The 24,120-nt window shown below is 48.7% G+C and overlaps 2 protein-coding genes across 2 annotated transcripts in view; one reads left to right on the top strand and one right to left on the bottom strand.

Moving 5' to 3' along the window:
* SEPT11 (septin 11) overlaps positions 1-2,044 on the top strand; it is a 60,664-nt gene extending 58,620 nt beyond the window's left edge. The window contains exon 10 of the mRNA XM_014957811.1: positions 128-2,044. Within this exon, the coding sequence (XP_014813297.1) occupies positions 128-143 (16 nt within the window). The 3' untranslated portion in view covers positions 144-2,044. The remainder of the gene's footprint in view (positions 1-127) is intronic.
* A 5,303-nt stretch (positions 2,045-7,347) lies between these two features.
* Positions 7,348-23,700, bottom strand: CCNI (cyclin I). Its single transcript, XM_014957812.1, has 6 exons — positions 23,540-23,700; positions 14,435-14,569; positions 11,081-11,155; positions 10,773-10,913; positions 9,726-9,956; positions 7,348-9,066 (listed from the first exon to the last, which is right to left on the bottom strand). The coding sequence occupies exons 1-6, from the start codon at positions 23,651-23,653 to the stop codon at positions 8,611-8,613; spliced, it is 1,152 nt and encodes a 383-aa protein (XP_014813298.1). The 5' UTR covers positions 23,654-23,700; the 3' UTR covers positions 7,348-8,610.
* Between the last annotated feature and the right edge of the window lie 420 nt (positions 23,701-24,120).

A 24,120-nucleotide genomic window follows, 5' to 3' on the forward strand; every position in this document is an offset into this window, starting at 1 on the left:
TCTTCCCTTCATGGCTTACTTTCTTTAAAATGTTGTTTCTCCTTTTATTTTTTTTTCCCTCTCTCACTTTTTAATTTCAATTCTGAACCTCTGTTTCTTTTCTTTTCTGTTTTTTCTCTTTCTGTAGCTTCTTCTTTATGTAACCGTCATCTTGCCAAAGCCCCCACACCCTCTCTCCCAGTGGACAGTAGGGCACTGGAAGAGCCTGCGGCTACGGGCACCCCCACCAGGAGAAGAGCCATCTCATTCTTCCATCACCTTCGCCCTTCTCTCCTTCCCTTTTTGTTTTTCACCTGTGCGTCTGAGGGTGCGCTGTGTGTCTCTGTGTGGGATCTGTCTGCTCCCGGCGCGTCTCCGACAGAAGTGAGGCTACCAAAAATGACAGAGGTAACGGCTGGAAGAGAGAATTTGGCCATCATGTGAGATCTTGTGCTGGGTTAGGTGTTTGGGGTTTTTCTCCCTCATTTTCTTTCCTTTTGCCATAATGTGCACGTGTTGCTGATGACAAATAGAATGCCGAACTGTGGGTGAGGATGAGTGTGGATAGCCAGAGGACTTAATTTCTGCCTATAAAGATCAAATCTGGCTGCTTTGGACACCACAACTTCATCACAAGTACGTCCTGTGCTCCTCTGACACGCTGAAAATTAAGTCCTTAGACGTAGGTGACTTCTTGTTTTCAGCATGCTGTTGCATGAAGTGGAGATTGCTGCTGCTGCATCCCGTTGCATTGATGGAGCCTCTTCTGGATGGTCCAGGCCTTATTTTCTGGCTAATTTGTCTCTATATGAGCAAAGTGGGTATTTCTTCTCGTACAGCTGACCTGCGCTGACTTGTACTTAGACTGAGGGCTTCATTTTATTTTCATGAAGCCTAATTAGTGATTATTTTTTTAGCAATCTTGAATGCAGGGTAGCTGTTGAACTTTACAACTTGTTTACTTTGGAAGTTAATTCAGTCAAAAAGCTTGAAAAGTGCCAAAGTATTGTTTGAAGGTAAAAAAAACCAAAGCTTGTAAACGTGGTGTGTAGTGACCTCTAGCTGGTTTGGGATGGATGGAAGGAGACAGCCTGATCGCCTTGGATGTTTTTTGTGCGGGGTAATGCACTTTTTTTTTAATAACCGAATACTAGTGATTTATTCTTCTCATATCTGAACCTTAATCAAGGAATTCACCTCCTTTAACCTGCTGTGGGAAAGGTACTATGAAATCGTCTAGATTTGTGCCTCTTCCAATCTGTGTGTGAAGCGCAAGCTGCCAAGGGTCTCTGCTGAAATCTGCTGGCTTTTTTCTTTTTTTTTTTTCCAGAAGCACAATATTTTTGAACACTCTTTGGTGACAGGGTTAGATCACTAGAACCTGTCTCCAACCAGGTGGCTATTTTTGTAAAGTGGCAGAAAAACTGTTTATCCTGGAAACACTTGCAAACAACTAAGTGACTTTATAGATAGTCAGAAAGATTATTAAACATTGGCCTTGAGCGTATGCTGTAGCGATTTACCTGGGGTGTGAATGGAGTTTCTGACCATTGCCCAGACTGAAGGGATATGAGTATTTGCACAAACGTAGCTTAGGACAGAGTTTGCATTAATACCAAAAAATGAAGCTTGCTCTCGAGGCTTCAGTGGGCTCAGGTGACAGCTGCTGAGGGTCTGCTCTCCAGCCACCACTGCTTACCACCGGAGAGCCAGATCTAGAAAACATCTCACATTCTGCCTTCTGAGGACAAAACAGTGCTTAATGCCTCGCGGGTTGAGGCCTTGAGGGTATTGCTGGATTAAACCTTGCCTGTGTTAATTCTCCTCATGTTCTGCAAAACTCTGAGTGCTGTGCTAACTGGGAAGAGGTTGCGACGCTTGTGGGAGGGAATCCTTTTGTTGTGATGGGGCTTAGGCAACGGTGCTGCGTGTGTGCTGGGCCACCCATACATGGCAAAAGTGATGGGTTGAGCTATGTGTTTTCTGAAATCGGTCATTAACGCTGGCTGCTGTGGGATTGAGCCACCCCTGCTCGTGAAGGCAGTCCCTGTTTACTGAGAAAATGTCTTGCCTATTAAAATGCCTGGTTTACGAGTGCTGTGTCTCTCTTTCAGTGTTGGTGCCTAAGCCAGTTTGCAGCGTCAGGGACCGCTGCCTCAGACCTGGGGGCTTTGCTGCAGCTCATCTGTGCAACTCCCTCCATGGTAGCCTCTAACTTGGCAAAATACCCTATGGGTTACTTGCCTGGAGGCCAGCCCACCCGCCAGATGGCTCCTGCAGCATCCTCTGTGGTGAGACCCTCCCCGGTGGCCCTGTTTCAGGGAGGGAATCCTCTCCTTATGTTTCTCCCATTCCCTAGGCTTTTTTTTTTTTTCATTTACAAATTGTAGTGTGGGTTTATCTGGAGTCTAGCCTGTAAAATCCCATCCCTGTGCTATACCCTCTCTCTTGAAATAGTTGCTTATTTTCATCGCTATCGTGGATGGGCACAGAGCTGTTCTGCTGGGCTCTGCCTCATGTCAGGTCACGTGTGTTGTGCTGATGACAATGGCTTGGGACCCAGGCTCTGTCATGGGTGGCTGGGCATCGTTTACTGCAAGTAAGAAGGAAAAATCTAAGTGATGGGGAGTGTTTTTTATGCTGTACCTTAAGAGAGGCTATCGGGTGCTACTAACCCCATCACCTCACCCATGTAACTGTACCTTGTGACTCTGAAATCTTGTGTGACAGTAGGAAGTCATACCAAATGTGCAGGTTGACAACACTGAAGAAGTACCCTGATGGACTTCTGTCTGCTGGGTCAGCCCTGGGCTTTTCAAGGAGCTCTGGAGACCTCTACTTTTAGGTCATTTCTTGTGTCTTTCACAAGTGCTGAGCTGTACCAGAGGAGGTTGTCCTTTATCAGCTGGAGGGCCTGGGGCTAGGTGATCCACCAGTAGTGCTGCTACACCAAGAAATTTTGAGAAGGGGCAAAACCCCTTTGACTTCTAAACTCCAAATAAATTTTTTTTAAAGTTTTATACAAAGAGAAGCAGATAGTTCATGTAAATGTTGACATCTGGTTTGTGTCTGCCTTTATTTTGCAGCTCTGGAGTTTTGCTGTGCTGGTGCCTTGAGTCCTGCATGCAGCTCTGGACTTCATGTCTCCAGAAGGATGTAGTGGAGCTAGAGGAGGGCAGTAATGATAAATGGGATGGAGCAGCAGCCTGCCAGGTGACACTGCAAAGGCTTGGAGGCCTCGGTATGGAGAGGGAAAGACTGAGATTGAGAGGCGGGATCAGCCCTGCAGTGAGCTGGAGGTTGCAGCAGATGTCCTCTAGAGGTCCCTTCCAGCCTAAATTTATTTGTGGCTCTGTGTTACAAAATCCACTAAATTGTGATGGCAGTGGATGCTGACCTGCTGCTTATCTCCTCAGCGTGACAAGTACCAGAGAGGCACTTAGCTAGCGTGAAGTCAGCTCAAAACGTGGAGTAACTTTGTTACAGAGCAGGGTGTAAGCTTCTGGAATTTGTTAGGGTGTAAGATGCTGAAATTTGTTGCCCCAGGGTGTTGAGGCAGATGGTATCAGCAGAAGGTTTTGGGGTCGGTTTGTGGTTTTGTTTTTTTTTTTTTTTTTAAAAGGCAAATTCGTGGGGAACAGAGCCATAAGGAATATTAAAGGAGGGGGAGGCAGACAGAACGAAACATCTAACATCCATAATCTGGTGGTGGTGGGGCAGAGGGAGGGGAAGAGAGCAGAAGGCACATACAGCCCCCGCGTGGTGCCTGTAGTGAGATGTGGGTGTTGGACAAGGGGACGGGCGCTGAGCTGAGTGTTGCTGAGGCTTCCCCACACCTCGGTGCTGCCACGCTGGTGCTCCCTGGGTTTTAGGGACTCTGCTGAGTAATAACGCGCATGGTTTTGTGGGTGCAATGGTTTGATCCCAGAGCTCGGGAGGGAGTGAGGCAGCAGGACTCTGAGCCTGCAGTTTGAAACTGGTTTCCCTTCCAGCCAGTCACCTCACCCCTGAGCTCTGCTGGGTTTCTTCCTGTGCCACTTCTTCCCCCAGATAGAGCGGGCAGACCCTCTGCTCAGCATCTTTGGCAGGTCCATGGCACGAAGCATTGGGGTGCTGTGAAGCTTGTGGGAATGTCACATGAATATGAGGAGCCTCGGGCATCAGGGGATGTTCTGTGGGTAACGAGGAGCCCTGGAAGTGCTCCAGGACAGTCCTGTGTTCTGACAGCAGGAGCAGTGTACAAGTCAGGCTGCGACCGTAGTTGCAAGGGGTGACAGTATGGGTAGGGGCCACACTTGGACTGTGGCATCGCCTGGGTTTTCTTTTTATGGGGATGAAATGTGGGAAGTAGGAAACGTTTTGTCTCTCTGGAAATGCAGGTTATTTCCAAATCAGCTGGACCTTGCTACATGGGGGAGCTGATCTTGCTGGGACATGCTTCATTGTCAAAGGTGAGCCTGTCTTTGAGCATCACCTTTTTAGCTGCAAAACACCATAAATCTCTCCACCAGTGCAACCAGCAATGCAGACCTGTGTTCCCTGGGTTCCTCCCTGGCCCCAGCTGACCTGGGACACAAGTGGCAGCAGCACCAGCAGTAGGAGGAGAGCTGTGAAACTGAAGACCTCAGTGTGATGTTGCTGGGGTCCTCTGGAGGCCTGTGTGCCAGCCCTGGCCTCTGGGACCCAGGTTGGCCAGTCCCCAAAGCACAGCTCCCCCACAGCCGAGTGGACGCTGGGGTGGGAGGGGGAAGCTGGTGCATGAAGTCTGGTTGCATTAATTGTGGCTCACAGTGGTGCTGGGCACTTGCACTCGGGGTGTGGGTGGCTTTGAAAGTTAATCCTCTGTACCCTGTTGCATCTGCACCCCTGGATGGTGCAACCAGGCTCTTGGGTGTATCGAGGTACCACAGGCACAACTGGGTGTTTCCATAGTGGATGTGTTCCATACGTGGTGGTGGGTTGAAACGGTGTGTTGAAAACGCAGCACAAATAGAGAAGAAGACAAGAGATGAGTTGAAGAGGTGCGTTTGCGGTTGCAGACCGGGGTTTTCCTTTTGCATCTGGAAGAGCAAAAGGCAACAGGATGCTGCTGGGTGACCCAGGCAGAGAGCTGGCCCACAAGTGTCCTCAGGTGTAGGTGAGGACAGCAGCTCGTCAGCAGGACCCTGCCGAGGTAGGTCTGCCAACGGGGCCCAGGTTTTGTCTCTGAACCTTGCTGTCTGTTGGTGGAGTTGCCTGTACCCAGGTAAAAGATAATGGGTGTGGGTTTGTGCACAGTGGCAGCAAAATAAAGAGGCGACCTGCTCAAAAGGGGGCTGGGGGAGTGCCTGCGTTTTTGGGATTTGGGAGCAGGAAAAGCTCCCTTGGCAGCCAGAAGGGGGTTTGGGTGCTGCCTCTTTGTATGTTTGCCCGGCAGGTGCCTGCTGAGCTGTGGCTGAGGCTCGGCCAGCCCTGCGCAGTGCGGGGAGCCTGGGGAGCCTTCGGGGCAGTCACCCTTCCCCGCGCTGCACTTAACACAGGGAGAGCCAGAAGTGACCCCGTGGTTATTGAACGCGGTTCTGAAGGCGGGTGATGATACTGTAAAGTTAACTTTGTGACTCTCACAAGCTGCTTCTCACTGGAGAGCTGTCCCCTGGCCCCCTCCCTGCAGAGGACAAGGCTGTTGCTTTTCCCCAGAACAGCAAGAAGAGGCTCCTCTCTTCTGGTGGCCCTAGGGCCAAGAGGAGCTCTGTAGCTGGCTGGGTCACCGCAGAGCTCTTCAGCAGGGCTGGTGTGAGCTCGGGATGTGCCCGGAGTGGGGACAGAGCAGGACCTGCTCTTGTCCTGTCCCTTTTGGGGAGGAGAAAATGGTGAGAAAGGAAAACTCCTGCCTTCTCACTGAGCAACTCGCAACCGTGGCTGCAGCACTTCTGTGAGAGAGGAACTGTTCCCGTCTGTCCCAGCCAGGCCCCTGCCAGCTGGCACAAGCAAACACCTCCCTCGTCCCAGCCCTGTGCCAGCTCCTCTCCGTCTGTGCCCTCCCGAGTGGGTTTGGGCCATAATCCTCAGGAGTGCCCGTGTGCCGATGCTGCCAAACAGGGTATGGGGGAATGTGTCCTTTAAACCCGGAGGGAAGGAATGTGGAGGAGGAGAAGCCAATGGAAGGTAAGGCTTAGATTTATTGCCGTGGGGTGACAGTGCCATGGTGCTTTGGTCCCCCCGTGGTGTGTCTTGTACCATTGGAAGCCGACTGAAATAAGCTGTAGTCCCACCAAACTTGCTCTGTGGTGCTGTGCCGTGGAGGCCAGTATTGTTGGAATGAGGAGAGCCCCGGCTCCCCTCTCTCTGACACTGTGCCCAGCCAGAGCACAGCCACTGCTCCCGAGGGGGTAACTTGGATCACTTCAGCCACTGCACACAGGCGGTAAGCACAAGTGTGCGCACACACACACACACACACACACACACATTCACACACTCTCCCTTCTGTGCAGAAACCACAGGTGCCAGGCTGGGCTGTCAAGGGGTGTGAAAATTGCCTGGCTCTAATCTTTCCCCTGCTAATGCTGTTCTATGGAGTGCCGTCTCCCTTCTGTGCAGAAACCACGGGTGCCAGGCTGGGCTGTCAAGGGGTGTGAAAATTGCCTGGCTCTAATCTTTCCCCTGCTAATGCTGTTCTATGGAGTGCCGGAAATGGGGGCAGTTATTTGTATTTAGAGCTGTTGTGTGGTGCAACGTAGCCTGGAAAGATGTGTACCTGGGTCTGAAGTAGTGAGCTCCGGTAAGATGGAAATCCTGCAGGGAACGGGGTATCTTGCTTGGGGTGTGCTGGGTGAAGCTGTATGGAAAGTTTGTCACGGTGGAGTGAGCCCAGCAGAAAGGACAGCACCCTGGGAGGTGTGAGGCTCCTCCACAAGTGCATGAAATCGAAGGTGGTGAGATGACAGGACGGAATCTATTCTGGAATCTATGAGTTTGCAGACGTGAAGCCTGTGCTAACCTTTACAGTGTCACCAAATGTGGTTTTCAGCAGAAGGGGTATCGGGTAAGCAGGAGTCTACAGCCACCCCGGGTATGGGGAGCTCCACTCTTCAGTGGGGCCTTCAGAATGTCCCAAGGAGATAGTTACAGGACAGGTGAGAGGAAGCAGGGTCCCAGCCGTGCACCGACTGGCCCCTGCTCAGCCTGGAAGGGGAACAGCCTGGTGACCGAGGGGGCGCTGGGGCTGGAGTTGCTGTAGAGGCCATGAGTTTGTGCTGTGTGACTCCACTGGCTGCCCCGCACCCCCAGAGCCACCTTCTCACAGACCCGGCAGAGAGCGGTGCCCCTGGGGCCTCCAGGTACATCTGAGCCTGGAGCCGGGTGAAAAGCACGAAACCAGACTCTGAATCCAGGACAACTTTCTTTATTGCTACCAGAAGGCTTTCATCAGTACAATGGCTCCAAATACAATACCTTCCTCAGGGCTGTGGAGAGAGCTTACAATTGGGACAGGTCATTCTGAGAAACAGAGGTGTAACATTTAAGAGACAAGTTTTTAAAGGTTTTACTCTTGGTTAGAAGTGACAGGAACACAAAACTTGCAGGTTAGGGTCTTTTGTTTTGGTTTTTGTGGCTGGTAATTACACACCTTCCAAACCTCAGGCGTACGTCGCCGCCCCAGCACCTCACCCAGCAGCGCTGGTCACTTGCAGAGCTTAGAAACGTACGGGGAAAAAAGAGACTCTGCAGAATTTAAGGTTTACATTTGACATAGAGAGTCAGAGAGAGCATTGGTGAAAATACACACCGAGTGCAATATTTCATGGTGCAAACAAGAACAAAAAAAATACCGTTTTTGTTGAAGTGATACAAAAATCCATTAACTGCTTACTGTGTTTGGAAACACAAACTGTTTGAAGTCTCTGTTTACGGCAGAGAGCGCAGGGGCCAGCTGCCCTGCTGGTCTTCCAGAGCACCTTCACGCTCCTGTGGGTGTTACTTAAGTGTGGAGCAGCTTGCAAGCGTTGGGTTTTGAGGTTATTTTTTTTTTTTCTGACTAACCTTTTATTTAAATCCAGTTTTTAAATATTATCACACTTAAACACCAAAGTGCTAACAAAACAAACAAAAAAAAAAAGGTCTTTCTCTTTAGGAAGGAAAAAGAAGGCTGTGGTGAAGGTCAGGTAGTACAGAACATCATGCACAAGACTGGCTGAGAATTAAAAGGAGGGGCGAGCGGAAAGAGCAAGGAGCAGATGGAAATGGGATCAGAGAGGTGTTAGTTGGCTGGGAAACCTGGAACAACTCTGCACGACTGATGTGAGCTCTTGGACATGGAGGATGGGTTACAACACACAGGAGCAGAAAAACAGTGGAACTGACAACACTAGAAAGAAACAATATTTTGCTACTTTTTTTGTTTGGTTTTTGGGTCTTTTTTTAGATTTTTATACTTTTTTGTGTTTTTAAGTGCTTAAATAGTGGAACTATAATTAGCCGCACAAGAAAAAAATTCAAAAAAGGGTTGGGATTTTTTTTTTCTGTTTTTTGGCTCCCTTCAGTTCAGCCTGACAAGGTATGGCCCCTTCTCCCCCCACTGAGAACGCAGGGTGCCAGGTTCTGCGTGGTTTCTGGAGTAGCTTTGGTGGAGCAGGTGGTGCGCGCTCCCAGCTACATCACAGACACCGGCTGCAGAGGTGGGCAAGGGGAAACGTTGCCCTCCTGCCTCGAGACATCAGCGCCACAGACAGAGCCCATGTTTTCAAGAGCCACTACCTCTGGAGCAATGTCTTCGTTGTAGAGACGCTTGATTCCATCGTAGAAGTCGTCCACTTCCATCTCTTCCACTTTGCGCTTGGCAGAGGCTTGCTTGCAACCGCTGGGAGCTGGCAGACGCTGGTAGAGCGCGGCTGTACCTGTGACTGGCACTTCTGGCCTGCCGTTGTCCTTGGAGAAACCCGGCCCTGGGACAGAGGAGGGCTGGCATTTGAACGCTCCTCTGTTACAGGTCACCAGGGTATGCTGGAGGGGACTGTAGACATATACAGAATTGGGCAGAGAAGACTGCAGGGTGGAAAGGTGATGTGCCACGAGCTCCCGGCAGTGGATCAGCTGCGAGCTATCCATCTAGAGAGGGAAGACAAGCAAAGACACGGGCGTTGGGGGATGGCTGCCACGCAGAGGAGAGGCTGTCGGCCGGGGCGGCGCTAGGGCTCTGAACGCACCGGCCACCCACACCCCAAACCTCTCAATGACATGCTGGATGCAGGAGAAAGTAAGTGAGAAAAGGACCCAAAAGACCCCCAACACGATGACTTCAGAAGATATGGACCCCTGCTCCTTCTTGCACCTCACAGGAAATGGGGAGACAAAACCTTTCAGGTATGAAAAGGTTTCATTGCATGTATTTAGCAGCTGGAGCCTTTGTCTTTCCAGTGCTTGTCAGAGCGCCCACTGTGCTCAGAAGGAATGGCTGAGTGGCCAGGTAGGATTTTCTCCCCAGTGTGCTATTTCCTCCCTTGAGCAGAGAGAGCCCGTGTGCATCAAGGCGCACAGCTCTGCTCTTTGTCACCTATGGGATCTGTCAAGATCAAGCGTTTACAGAACTGTCCTGACAAACTGTCCCCTTCAGGCTGAAGCACAGAAGCGTAACTGCAGGCAGAGATCAGCAGGTGGGGATCTCAAGGCCCCCATTGGCTTGGATGGCTGGAGAACTGGGGGAGATGCAGCTTTCTGTGGCCCCCGGCCCCCCCTGCCACAACCCGCGGTGCCAGCGCCCCCCTCACCTGTGCCTTCTGGAGCAGCTCGATGATGAGAGCCAGCCAGTCGGGGAGCAGCTTCTCCAGCTCCAGGCTGACGATGGCCAGCGCCAGCATGGAGCCCTTGAACTGCAGCAGCTGGTAACAGGCCATGCAGTGCAGCAGCTGCTTGGTGAGCGCCGCCACGTGCTGAGAGGGACTCAGCTTGGGCAGGATGGTCAGTAGCTGAGGCCTGTTGGACACCGCAACCGCGTGGAACTGGGGGGGGAGAACAAGCACATGAGGGAGCTGTGGTGTCACTGTCGGGCAACCCCGCAGGCGAAGCCAGATCAGACCTCAAGAAAGGCATGCCACATCCTTGATCCACAAGGATCCTCCAGCTTAATCTTCAAGGCAATTTCCGCACCACAAAAAAACCCCGACTGCATTGAACCCACCGAGAGCTTGGTGCAGCCTTTCTGGTGGGGCCTGCCATCGTGTGCACCATCTGCCTGGGGACCAGGCTTCTCAGGGCTCTGCAAAAGGCTGTCCCCTTACACCCTTCTCTCTCAACACCACAGGTTTGGCAGTTCAGGAGTCCTAGACAAAAACTCCTTCTCGAGCAAGCAGAGAGGATGAAATTCAACAGAGAAGCTCAGACCCTTTGTCTTATCTCAACTGTGAATCTGGTTCTCTGGCCATGCCTTTCTGTAGCAAGTGCTTTCTCCTTGGTTCTACTGGCTGTTTTCCTGCTCCTGGCACTGAGCTTAAAGCAAAACCACTAGTGATTAAGATTTCAGGGTGAGGTTTTCAGGAGAGTAAGCTGAGAGTAAGCTTAGTGTGTAGTTTAATATGCATCAAAACAGGCTCAATGGTCAGATGGCAGGTCCACATTTTGGAAATTGCGCCCAAAGTGGTAAAAGTCTCCTCTGAAATCTTCTAGCAAAGCTTTTATTTTCATAAACTACTTGTACAGAGAAATTGTAAACTCATCCTGAGGTCTTTGCTCCCCTACAGGTAGAGTTTTTGTCTAGATAGGTTTTGATACATTATTTACAAGAACAGATACCAGAAAGAATGTTAATAGGCTCTTACAATATGAAGGAAATCCAGTGGCGTTGCCATGTGAAGATCCCAGTTCAGTTTATCCAGGATAATCTTCTCCATTCTGCGAATTTCAGCTGGAGAGCAACCACAAAAGCTATCCCGAGCCAACACTTTCAGTACTGGAATCCTCTGCAAAAAGCAACATGAAGAAGAAAGGAGAAAACCGATCATTATAGAAATCACACAAAATCCTTCATTCCTGTCCTGGCAAGCATCAGCCACCATGTGCAAGCAAAGGCAGGACTGGAAGAGCATGTATTCAGACAACACTAAGGTAATAAGGACAAAAAAATTACCTCATCTTCCTCAATGGTCTTTGCAGCAAGGAAGAAGCAGCTGATTGCAATACAGTTCAAGTACTTTGGACGGGCCTAGAGTAGAGAAGAGCAGAGAAATCTGTGTAAATGTGGTGCAAAAATTTATGCATAATCCTTTCTGGTCGGACATCCTGAGCCCCAGGGTCTCAGCTGCCCATGTGACACCTTCTGGATGAGCAGGCTGACCTCTGACTACGGCAGGGTGCTGGAGAGCCGTGCCAAGCAAAGATCCATACTCCATGACGTCAGGCAGAAGAGCAATCTGCCAGCCCCGTGATCGTAATTGGCACCCGCTGATGTGCTGCACTGGAGTGGAAAGAGCTCATTTTTAGGCAGCGCGGTAGAAATAGGAAGGGGAAAATCGAAGGGCCAGATTGTCATCTGGCAAAAACACACTGCTGCTCCACCTGCTTCAGCAGAGCTCTGCTCTTAGTGCTGCTGGGGGTCAGACACGTAACAGGAAGGGGAAGAAAAAAGAGTTTAAAAACACTGTCCTTGCCTAGGGAAGTATCAAACACCCATAAAAATCACTACTCGTGTAATTGCACACTGCAGTTCTCAAAACTGCGGCCAAGGGATTATTGAGAGAGAGCTGGTCCCTTCTACACTGAGTTGTTTCAGGCAAGGTAAGTGAAATTTGGAGAAGAGAGGGTGATTTATTTTTTTAAATGTGCATCGCAACCTTCTTTTATGGCCCCTGGAGGGGTGAGGGGAGAAGCAGCGTGCGTGGCCTGTAAGTGTTCAGATAGTCCTTGTGATGGACCAGAGTAAGCACGTGCTCTGAATGCGATGCACTGCTGGAGTTTCTCCTTAGTGATCTTGTCAATTTGAGGGTCCAACAAAGGACTTTACTTCCAACATCAGCACAAAATCCACAGGATGTGTCTCCCTGCTCCTCAGTGGCCAGGGAATGCAGAGGTGCTGTTTCTAAACCCTGTTCCAGCCAAGGGAGCAGACAGCTGCAGGGCTGTGCCCCCACCTCCAGTAGCCTACCGGCTACCAGTCCTCTCCACATCAGGAGATGCTGAAAGCAAAGGTGAGTGAAAGTCCTGCAACGAATGTGAAAATCCACTTACAACCTCAACTGTTGCCATGAGTTATTCGTGCTAGGTAAATTTTAGTAGATGGAAGAGAGCAATGGGGTGGTTGAAGGGTGAGATGCTGCACATTATAATCATGCAATGAGCTGTCAAGAAATCCGTAATGCTGTTTCCAGAAAGCAACAATAGAAGAACATGTTCCTGTCCAAATTGAAGATCTTTACCCACATTCCGCCTCAGTTACTTAAAAAGGACCGTGCTATGCCTACAGCTTTGGCTTCCTAGTGCTATTTAAACCTCAAATTGGATGCATGTAGAGAATCCACACTTGGGGGTGGGGGGTGTGTATGTGCACACATCTGCTTGTGCATTCAGGTGTCACTGAAAGCAAAGAGAATAACTTTGCTTAGGGCGAGACTGGACCTTGTTCTTGACCATGCAGGCGTGTTCAAAGAATACTGTCACGTTAGCACAAAATAGCATACAGCAAAGGACACCTTCTGTGCTGTATTTAGGGAGGGGAAAAGCAGGTGTCTAAAGCAGGTTCCTACCACCAGGGAGCTTATTGTCCCCCATATTTTCAGGGATAATTCTATGTCCCAAGTGCGTCCTCTCTAGAGACCGGCCTGGAAGGAACAACTGTGTCTTTTGCTAAAGGATGTTAAAACCCAGTCACCCATCCTGGTCTCCTAGAGGAGCTTCTGCCTGCCCCACCAGCTCCTGGCACATTGCTGCTGCCATGGGCTGTAACTGCTTTGCTGAGGGTTGAGGGGGGCTGAGCAGGGAGCTGCACCAAGACAAATGGGAACAGCCTTAGGGGCAGCCAGGCCCACCAATTTCAAAGCACATTCAGGCTTTGGGACACCACACAATCCCTCAGGGTCGGTAGTTTGGCTTTATGGGAGAGGAAAACGGGCGGAGGGCACGCAGAGCCCTGGGCTGTTTGAACAAAACAGACAAAACACCTTTCCACATTCCTGCCTCCTGCCCGAAGCACAAAGTGGACTCCTTGCATTCTCACACTTTCTTTGCAGACTCCTTGGCTGCTGCAAATTACTGAAAGAAAAACTGTACTCGAGGGCATTAGCTGTTGAGGGATTTAAATCTATTTCACATCTTAGTATTTCAGTAAATCAGTGACTTTAAGATCTCCTTAAAAACTTCCATGGCTTATAATGAAAACATTATCGATATTTATTAATATTTAAAGGGTAGGTTAATGGATGATGTCACTTGCACTCTACCAAACTAAGTCATGTTGAAATGTGACTGCAGAGGCTGAGAACACATTCTTCTGTCTAGATCTCCTCAGCGATAGCGCTTACCAGTGCTGGTGATGAGATTAGACACACGTGCAGATGAGACTGCAGATCTGCTGAGCAGGGAATGGAGCTCAGCAAATACGGTAAGAGATAAGGCTCCCCAAAGCCTGACTTCATAGCTCAAGGCCAGGGATTTTGGGTTGACCCACAGCTTGTTCAGTCGTTTGGGCGGGTGCAAAACACGGCCCAAGCATGGCACAGCTGACTTGCTTCTGTGGCAGACTTAGAGGGACAGAAGAGCAGGAGATCCCAGTTGCAGGTGGCAAATGAGATTAAATGCAGTTAAAACACTGGAGAAATTAAGAGGTGAGAAGGGACTTTCCCTCACTTTTTTGTCAGAGGGGATTGGCCCGAGGTTTCTAACTGCGGGCTAGTAGTCCTTTCCCTTGGCTTTATGAGTCAATTTAGGTTGTGGCAGGGACTGTTTTCTCTTTAAAGCATAACCTCTATCCAGCCTCTTTTTCCGTTTGCTTCAATGAATGGGTACTGCACTGAGACAACTCCAACGTTCAAACCAGGTTAAAAGTGAGCATGGAGTTGAAGAGGAAGAGCGCTGCTTTTCTCTTCGGTTAATATACATTTAAACTAATGAGCTGCATTACATGAAGGAAATGGGCAAACAGAGGAAGGAGGGGAAAATATTCTTGGCAGGTGTGAGCACTGGGTCAATTCCCCGAGAACTGCGTGTTCTCGTTAAAGCAACGGCTACTTTCACTGGGTGAAAAATGACTATGGAAAGAATCTACCTCCCAAAGTTCCCGGTGGCAGCGTGTGCTGCCAGTTCCCCACCCGCAATTAAGGTCCTGGAATACTGCAGGTACCACCCCACACGTGTGTGAGAAAGGAAGAGGGTGTGAGGGCAGAGGGGAGCAGTAAGCGTTCCTGTACAGCCACAGCACTAGGACTGTACACAGAAATAGCTGAGTGGGTGGTATAAATCTATTTCAGTTTATGTATCTGCAAATATTTACCTTTACTGCAGCTAAAAACCTGTCCAAAAGGCTGATGGCCAGGGCGAGCGTTTCTGGATAAAGGTGGAACTGGTATTTGAGCTTGGCCAGCCACTGAATGACCTCATCCCTCTGCTTTGGAGAAATGGCTACATCCTGTTGGAGAGAAAAACAAACTATTCTTACACACAGGCTGAGCCAGGCAGAATAAGACCAAAGTTTTACCTCTGCAGTAGTTATTGAGCACGGAAACAAAGCCTTCTTTGGAAAGGGGGTGTCTTGAGTCAGCCTGAATCACTACTTTGTGCTTGCAGCTACTTACCACGTCCCAGGAAACCTACCCTGGAAAAGACAACTTTTCTGTACATTAACCTCAGACATCCCTCAAATTTCACTGTATGTTGGGGAGAAGAGGAAGGATGTCTTCGGCTTTCTCGAGTACTGACAGGGTATTCTCAAGCTTAGCACTAAGAGATTTATTATTTTATTTAACCTCCTTAGAACCACGTAGATACGCAGAAATGCCCAGCTTGAACAAAACCAGACATGCTCTGGGAGCCAGACGGGTACACAGCTCCTGACAAACAAAAGGGGTGGGGGGAGACTGAGCTGATGTTTTGAGAGGGAAGGTTTATTTTTTCTTCAAATTAAGGCAATATTTTTAGCTCAGTATATGTTAAAAAAAGAAAATTCCAAACAGTTTACAAAAGGCCTTTAGCAGTACTGTTAACTGTGAACTGGGGTAAAACGGGTACAATTTCACCTAAAAAAAGGTTGAGTTTTTAGCCTAAGTCACCACCATTGATCTGACTGGATGACAGCTGAGTTTCAACTACAAATACAGATTAGTCAGTGACATAAAATCTTTCTCTCTGGCTTCTTAAGTATTTACAGCCTTCCTAGAGCCTTTCAGCTCCACCAAGTAATGTCTTGTCTTCAACCGGGATTATTTGGGGTGCTGAGCTGAAACCAAACAAATACCTTCTCCTGTGCTCAGGGGCCTTGTGCACTGTGCAGCAGTTTGGCTACTGCTGAGAGGGTTTAGGAGAAGGAAATGGAATGAAATGCTGGCTGCCTGGTTACTGCTGGAAAGAAAGCTAAGGGCTTCCACAAACAAACAGCTCGGTTGGGCTGGGCTATGCTGTCCTCCCAGTGGTAGCACCGTGCAGGGGGGAAATAGAAAAATTTTAGAAAATAAAAACACCCAAGACTAATGCAAAATAACTACTTCAGCCGACCATCTGTCATCGTGTGCCTTGTGCAGACAGTAACACACTTTGTAACAGGTCTACTGACTCTCCTGCCTTGGAGCCAAGAACGGGTGTGAAAGCAGAGCGTTGCAGGCAGAGCTGTAATTACTGTAGGGCCTCCAGAAGGACACCAGCTTCACACCTTTCATTGTCACTTGCAGTATGACATCTTTACTCTGTGCTTAACTTCCTTACTGGTGCTGGGCTCCACCTTTACCACGGGGTGGGGACGGTGGCAGGGGGTGGGTGCCGGGGCTGAGCTCTGGGTGTGTGATAGTGGGTACACGTGGGTCACTGCTGCTTAGAGCCACGCATCCTGCCAAAATGCAGTCAGGTCACCCAGTTCCCGCAGAAAAAGTACAATGGTAAGAGTGCTACTGTAGCAGGGATCTAGGCTAAAAACATAGGGTTGGGCAATCCAAAGATGCTTCTTCCAGCTGTACCACCTGGGCTAATCAAGCGATACCACCTCTGCCTGCAAAACGTGCCTTCGGTGCTCTGTTGGGTGCTCCCCTGAGGAGAGCAAAGTCCTGCCTTGTTTTCTCTCCCAAAGCCCTGACGGTGCAGCAGCGTCAGCAGAACTATGTCTGACCCAGATGGGCCTCTGCTCTCAGCTGAGACCTCTGGGTGCCACTCGACTCTAGCAAGGCTTTTAAAAAAGCACCTCCCGTTTTTCAGAAGAGAAGAGAAAATTAGTTTTCTCAGTTCCAAGAAATAATGATTCTTTCTAAAACTGCTATTGCAATTTAAGGGTGAAAGCTGAGCCCTGGCAGGGGCAGGACCCCCACTGTTTGCAACACATTGCACTGGTTCCAGACACGCTAGCTTGGCGTGCGCTGGAGTATGATGAATGCACACACAGTAGTAAGGAGTTTATTAAGTGCTCTGGACAGCAGAATAAGACCTAGAACATATCTGGGGGGGGAAATGGGCAATGCTATGTTATTTACTGGCTGTCCTTATAGAGCATACGTCCCCTACAGCAAAACAAGACCTGCACAGCTGAACCTGAAACAGGAAGAAAAGGGAGGAGCAATAGTTAAGATGAAGTTCCTTATTGCTTTACTCATTGTGCATATTTTTAAATGGAAAGAGACCAAGCGGTACAAAAGGGGCTTATAGGTGCGGCCAGGTTTGACAATACTGTGGACTTAAAAGGTTCAAGCAGCTGAAAGGATTATTTTGGAAATGCAGTGTCTGGGTGAATCCAGCAGGTAAGCTCACCTGCTAAAAACCAACCTGAAACCACCCCCACAAACAAAATAAACTTGACGTTAGAAACCTGCCTCTGACTCTTAAATCACAGCCCTGGTCCTGCAGCATCAGCTTTGCTGGTGAAGGCAGCAGGAAGGGGCTTGGGCCCTTGGCTGGCGAGGGGGGAGCTGCACCCTCAGAGCTGCATTACCGGGGCACCAGCCTCCGCCTCCCCCGGTCCCTCCTGCCTCGCGTCTGCGCCGGAGCAGGGAGCGAAACCGGCATCTGTTGCGCTCTTTGCTGGGGAAGCAGGGCCACGCCTCTGCAGCACAGGGGGATTTTTCCCATCCCCTTCCACTCCTGGCAAATCCCGTTCCTGCTGGATCCCGCCAGAAAGGGACATCGGCTTCAAGAGCCCCTGGCAGTGTCTGTCCTGGCTCAGTGCTGGTTTCCCTGGGCCTGCCAAAGCAAAAGGTTAGGTCTTTGCCTAAAAACAGCACGGGTGGGAAGGGTGAGATCGTCTTTCCAGGCTGCCTCTCAGCCTTCGGTCCTCCCAAGAGCTGTCCTTCCATCTTCTCACCCTTCACGGGCAGCGTAAGGCCAAAACACAAAATGTTGAGCTCAGGAGTCAGCTTTGAGAGGCAAGGCCATAGCATAAAGAATAGCAACTGTACACTTGGTCCCTGGTAACATCTGTCCTTTCCGTGTGAAAAAGAAATGCTGTTTAATCTAAACCACTGAAAAACAACAGTATATGGCAAGGTATGAAATTAAACCAAAAACCAGCCCCCGCAGAGAGCATTATGTTCCTTTAACATGAAGGAACAACTGCAACATGTGCTCAGATCTAGGTATATGCGCAACAAAAGTAAGAATTCAAAATAAAATCTGGCTTCTTAAGAACTGTCTGAGGAAGCAAAGGAAAGGAGCTGAATCTCCAGCAATACCATCGGTCCTACAAAAAGTTTGTCCACTCCACTCTAACTGCAAATAAAGCAGCACAAGGGCGGGGGGAGAATCCTCTTGTGCAGGAAAAACCAGGTGAATTTAAACCTCCTCCAATCAGTGCTAGGAAAGTTCGTTATGGGCCATCTGAGGAGATGGGCAGAAGGAATGAGAGCTGGTCCCACCACCCCCACAAGCCCTGCTGCTACTGCCAAGCAGGACAAGGACCATCCCACACAAATGTATCCGTCTTTGTGCCTGCCTTGAAGGTGTACCCATGTCAGGCTAGTAACACCAATGAGAAATGCAGCACTGTAAAATTAATTAAGCAGCGAGGTCACTGTTCCTTAGTTACATAAAATTAAAAGCAAAAATGAGACGCTACGGTGGCTGAAAGTAAAAAAGTCCCTTTGGGCCAGAAAGCGAAAAGTCCCTCTTTGGTGTGGAGGTGCTTTCCCACAGCTATCACCTTCTGCCCAGCTCTCTGTTTTGTTGCCACGAATCCACCGCTGCAGAACTTAGCCCCCGGGGTGGAAGAGCACGCTGGCCTAGCGTGATGGCTTTAATTAGGGAAAAGTAATGCAAGCCCAGCAACGGCAGACTCTTGTTTTCACACCGCAGCAGGAGGTTGCTCCAAGACAGCCCTAACAACCGCCCTCAGGACTGAAGAACACTCCATTCCTCTGGCTGGTCGTCCCCCCTACCCACCCCGCTTTTTTTCTGGAAGGGAGGCCAGATCAGAGCAAGGCCTGGCCTCCAGATCTGGTTGCCCTGCCAGTATCAGAGCAAAATGTGATACCTGAGGAACGCCAACAGGCCCATCAGATGTCCAAACCTGTCAAAGCTATTCCAAACCCACATGCGAGCACCAGACCTCTGTTTTCTTTTCCAAGCAGAAGATGTGATGCAAATTCTCACCTTTTCAGGGCACAACAGTGTGTGTAAACTCATCAGCTGTGTTTCAACACCAACACAAATAAGCCACCTTGCAGAACTATGGAGCTAACAGAATGTGTTTGGGACACAAATGGGGAAGTGGAGGGATGTCAACTTCTCTCTCTCATTGCGTAAAGTAGGGGTACATCACATTGACCCGCTTCCTGCTGCTACTTGCTTGATTCCTTATCAAGAACTATCCTGTCTGTCACAAGCTCTAGCAGTGAGCATGCTGACAGCAAACAAGAAGCTTCTGTGAGGGATTCCTGACAGATATTTTAGATAACATGACCCAAGGCCAGCCAACGTGCCGGGACGATGGGTGACTATACTGAATAATGGCAGCACCACACTTACCATGGCTGTCATTTCACTACTCCAAAGTGAGCGACTGCAGAGGTCAGTAATTCTGCCCGAGGGAGGGAGTACACTGTCCCACACAAAACACGCAGACACGAGGCCTCAAGCATCTGTGATGGTTAATAGCTTATTTGTCCGATTCCCAAATCGCTGTCCCGAAGCCCACTTCTTAGGCATTCTGTCAGAAAGCTGCCCGTGAGGCCCTGGCGATGGGGACAGGCACACAGAGCTCTTGTTCTGCCCCCGGTTACCAGCAGCTGAATCACCCTGTTACCGTCCCTGACCCAGCAACCCCGCCACGGGCCCTGCTGCAGGAGACCGGAGGGCTGGAGGCTGTCGCTCAGGCTCCAGAGTGCAAGCACAGCACAAATCCCCTCTGACAATACCTTGAGACTTGGAAAATGCAGTCTAAAAGAAATATTATCTGTGAACTCTAACATGACTCAATTTTATTGCTGCCTAATCTAGGAAAAACACCTCACCTGATAATTTTCTTTCTTTAGTGTCTGCTGTCCCAGAGAGAGATGTTTTGCTCTTTCCCCTATTTGTTTCTACCTAGTCCCGCTGTGGGCTCCTCTAGGAGCAAGCAGGCGACCTTTATCAGGACGGGGAGGCTTCTGAAAAGGGCAGCTGTAAACATCACAGACAAATGGGTCCTTCCTTGTGTCTCTGGAGCAGCTTGTTTTATGCCAGAGCGACCCCCAACTGATGCCCACTGGGTTGCTTCTCACTTGTACCAGCCGGGGGCCAGGGGTGCTCCCCCGAGGCCTCTCAGAAGTGGCGTTTTGCAGGGTTTGCCTATGGTTTGGTGGCTCAGCAGAGATCCAGCAGCTCAGCCATTGCCATCTGCACCACAACGTGCACAAACACCGGGGAGAGAGATTACCCCTGGATGCATTAACCTCACAATGTTTTACCAAAATGGTAAGTCCGTCTCTGATTGACTGCTGGAAAAAACAGGCACCAGAAGGTTAAAACACCGACCCAAGGTCATGTGCTGAGACAGTGGAAAAACTGGAAATAAGCTGAGGTCTTCCGATTCCTCAAAAGGTACAGAGAACAAAGGAGAAGACAGAAAGAAAGAGTGAGGAACAGGAAAGAAAAGCAAAATGGTAGAATTGACACCGTGTTTCTAACAAAATCTTGGCTTACACGCCTCTCTACTGCAAAGTTACCTGGTAACATGCAAAAATCAACCTTTGACCAGTCTTTACCACTTGATTTCTCAAGCCTTAATCACATGAAAACTTCTAAATGTCATCTGCATATTGTATAACCCAAGAGAGGGGAAAAAAAAAAAAAAAAGATTTAAAAAAACCCAAGCAAACCAAATATATGCAGAAGCACTCGGAGGGTTCCAGGCTGAGCCCACCGAGTATTTCAGGCTGAAAAGCCCCTGTGACATTTGGCTTTGTTATACATTGCAAATACCTGCCAGTGGGCTTCATTTAAAGGAGGGAAACTGTAAGAAATATACATGCCAGTAGGAAATGGGAGTTTTCAGAAAAAAAGTAAAAATGAAACAGGCAAATTGCATACATTAGCAGGAGCGAAGTCCCCAACAGATTCTGCTTCCTGTACTAAAAATATAAAGTCTTCCTGTTTCTGTAACTACGAGTTTCTTTCTTCCTTTCAAAGATCTCAATTCTGACACATATTTAGAAACAGAATTTTTTCCGGTTTTAAAGATTAGAACCAAAAATGTCTCCTACAGAGTCAAAACTGAAAGTTTACTCCTGACAAATATTTACAGTGTACCTCCAATCTGATCATTTCATTTCTTTTGTAGACGCATTCACATTTTCCCATTTGCAAACCAGATGACTTCATTAAAACCCTTTCTGTAGCCAGTCTACCTTTGCAGCAAGGAATGGAAAGTTACACACTCTTCGGGTTGCCAGATCTGATACACAGAGGGATGCAGATTTCCTGACTGTCATGGGAAATAAACAACAGCTTCATACAAGTGAGGTTTCAGGCTACTGCAGCTGTTTGCAGAAGGCAGCGGTAGATGTTAGGGAATATGACCTTCTTCCAGATACTACAGAAACCAGGATAATTCACACTGACTGTCCGTGACTGCAACACGGCCAACGTGAACGCTGCAGAAGTGAAGGAACACGTGACAGTTTGAAACGTCGGGTGTCACAAACCATAGGGGAAGAGAGAAATACGTGACTACAGATACAGGCTCTTCAGCTGCACTGTGGCATTGCAAGTCAGGATTTCCCCAGAGCAGGCAGCTGTGTTTATGTTCGCTTTCAAATCTGACCTTGGTACATTTCACACATACACACAATGAGATTTCAATCCAATTTAATGATTATTTACTGCTAGAAAACATTTAATAGTGTGGCATTCTAGCTGATGAAGTCAATGTCTGAACTGACATGTAGGAAAATGTAAAGAAGGAGGTTACAAAGACAACAGAGTTTTGGAAATTCCAGAAGCAGAAATCCTAAGGGACAAGCACAGAGGGCCAGGAAACACTCCCAAGCACGGACCTCAGCAATATTGTCATAGTGCAGGGGAGGGGAGGGTGGAGAGATCCTTCATCATTATGACATAATTGCACACTAAAAGGACAAACTTGGTATTCATCCAGACCAGACCTGAGACTCTGCTATTGAGCAAAAACTATGCACTGGCTTTAGCCATCAGGCTGTCTCCATACTCGATCCTACTCCGACTTTTCACAGCAGGCAACAGAGCTGCCCCCCCAGTTTCATATTCAGCAGATGGCTCAAAGTCCCTTTAACTTCTCTGAGTATTTGCCACCGAGGACAACACTTTGCAAGGTGCTGCAAACCTCAACCACAGTGACATTAAGATCCCCTTCAAGCACCCTGGTAGCAGAACAGCTGCTCTTCACCACAGACAGGGCTGAGGTTAGTCCTTCTGCTGCAGTGACGACTTGAACATGGGAAACCTCATCTTCAAAGAGTGATAACGCAATCCTGCAAGGGAGGGATTGCTAGGAAGTCTCTAATGCAGGTGGTAGTTTCTGAGTCACTAGAATCAACTTCACCAAGGCAGAAATGCAAGAGCCTTGTCCCTGTGAAATCTTCACACAAGAATCTGGTTTGGTTACACTCTCTGAGTCCCTAATCTATCTTGTTATACTGTAAGCTTATCTCCCTATGCTACAATCACTAACCCCAGGAATACTGCCAGCATGGAAGAACAGGCTGGTTTACCATAAACCAGGGTCTTAAATGGTACGTGCCCAAAGAAAGCCACAGCTACAATATACTCAACACCTCTGAAAAACAGGTCACTTATTTGGAAACCTAAATGTGGATTAACAAAGCTAACACTGAGCCCCTTAAAAACATAATTGTTCCTACATAACAGCAGCAGTTTCTCGTTTGCCAGACAGAAAAAACAAACACCAGGCTGATTAGCTTTGACAGCAGCTGAGACACTTGTGTGAACATTTTATATGAATCAAGAAGACTAAGGCTGGCCTGAGCCCATTAATGTCGTTATTCTGCCCAACCCAAAGTACCAGAAACTCTATGACAACCGTCCTCATGTTTCACATTCTGTTTTAAACAAAACCTCGTGGAGTTCACAGGCAATTTGAGTGCACGTTAGACAGAGGCCTCCTCCGCGAGGAGCACAAATGCAATTCAGGCTGGGTAAGGCCGAGAGTGACCTGGTCCAACCTCCCAGCTGGCCCCACTGCAAAACTTGAGCAGGAGGTTGGACTACAGACCCCCTGCAGTCCCTTCCACCCTGAATTTTACTCTAGTCCTATGAGAACATTCCTCACTGGAACAGGCCAGTGCCTGGCTCTGCTTCTCTTGCGCCCTGCTCCGTAAATAGTCCTATGTCAATCAGTGGGATTCTTCCTGAAGTAGACAGTGCCTTACCAAGTCAGATCCTCATCTGACTTCAGCTGACACAGCTGCAGCCCACCCTCCAGAACCAGGCTGATTTACACTAGGAAAGAATCTGGCTCAGAATAGGAAAAGGCAGCAAAGTCAGGCTTTCACTGTGAATGCGCCATTTCAGGAGGCCTGAGCTGAGCCAGCAGTAACTGTTCATGTGAGAAAACGTCACTTCAGGTGGAAAGCAACCAGCATTTCAATGCTGTTATTAGTGAACTTGTCCAAGAAAATGAAGCTGAGTTTGTGACCACTAGAAATTTGTGTTAATTAGCCACACAATTTGTAAAATGAGTTTAATTAAGACAATATACTTACGTGCTTTTACAACCAACAGCAGAGATCTAACATTGCATGCTCTGTGTTCTGTACCCCTGATGGCAGGTACACCCCTCAAATAAAAAAATAATCACTTATTTCAGAGGCTAATTTCCCAGGTCTCAAGCAGAAGGTAACTTATCATGCAACAGCTTCACTTGTTCACATAAAAACACACCAGCGGATAGTCTCATGCTGTTACTAAGACGAATGATGTGAAGAAGAGACATTACCTGATTGGGCTGAATTTTCGGCACATGTGCTTTCCACATTTGAGCTTCCCTAGAGATTGCTGTCTCCAGAAGGAGAGACAACCTCTGGCTCTCCAGGGGTCCTGAAAACTTCATGGTAACCCTTGGATCCACCTGCCACCCAGCTGGATACAGCTACCTGCAAAACCAAAGACAGCCTGGTGAAATACTGAGCCATGCCTGTCCGGTAAACTGAGCAAAAGAAAGCACTAAGGTGACTAAAGCTGCAAGAAATAGGCTCATCTGTAACACAGACAGTGATCGTCAGGTACTTGGCAAACCTACTCAAGGAAACCCAAACCAGTTGGCTCGGATTCAGATGAAGCTGGGCCAAAATCGTCCACAGATCTCCAGCTCCTATGTGGGCTGGAGAGTCCTGCCACTTTCATGTTTTCTGCTTCTCTGTTACGTAAGCCATCAGGCAAGACCTCTCCCACTTCAGCAGCACTAAAAAGCAGGGGTGTTTTATGAAAAATACTTGAGAAGAGGGAGGAGCTGTATGGCAAATATAAAGGGGGTTTCAGTGAGTTGGTTGCCCTGGCACAAATCCTGCTGAAGCTGAA

Source organism: Calidris pugnax, unplaced genomic scaffold, assembly GCF_001431845.1.
Source record: "Calidris pugnax isolate Ruff unplaced genomic scaffold, ASM143184v1 scaffold349, whole genome shotgun sequence".
Lineage (NCBI taxonomy): Eukaryota > Metazoa > Chordata > Aves > Charadriiformes > Scolopacidae > Calidris > Calidris pugnax.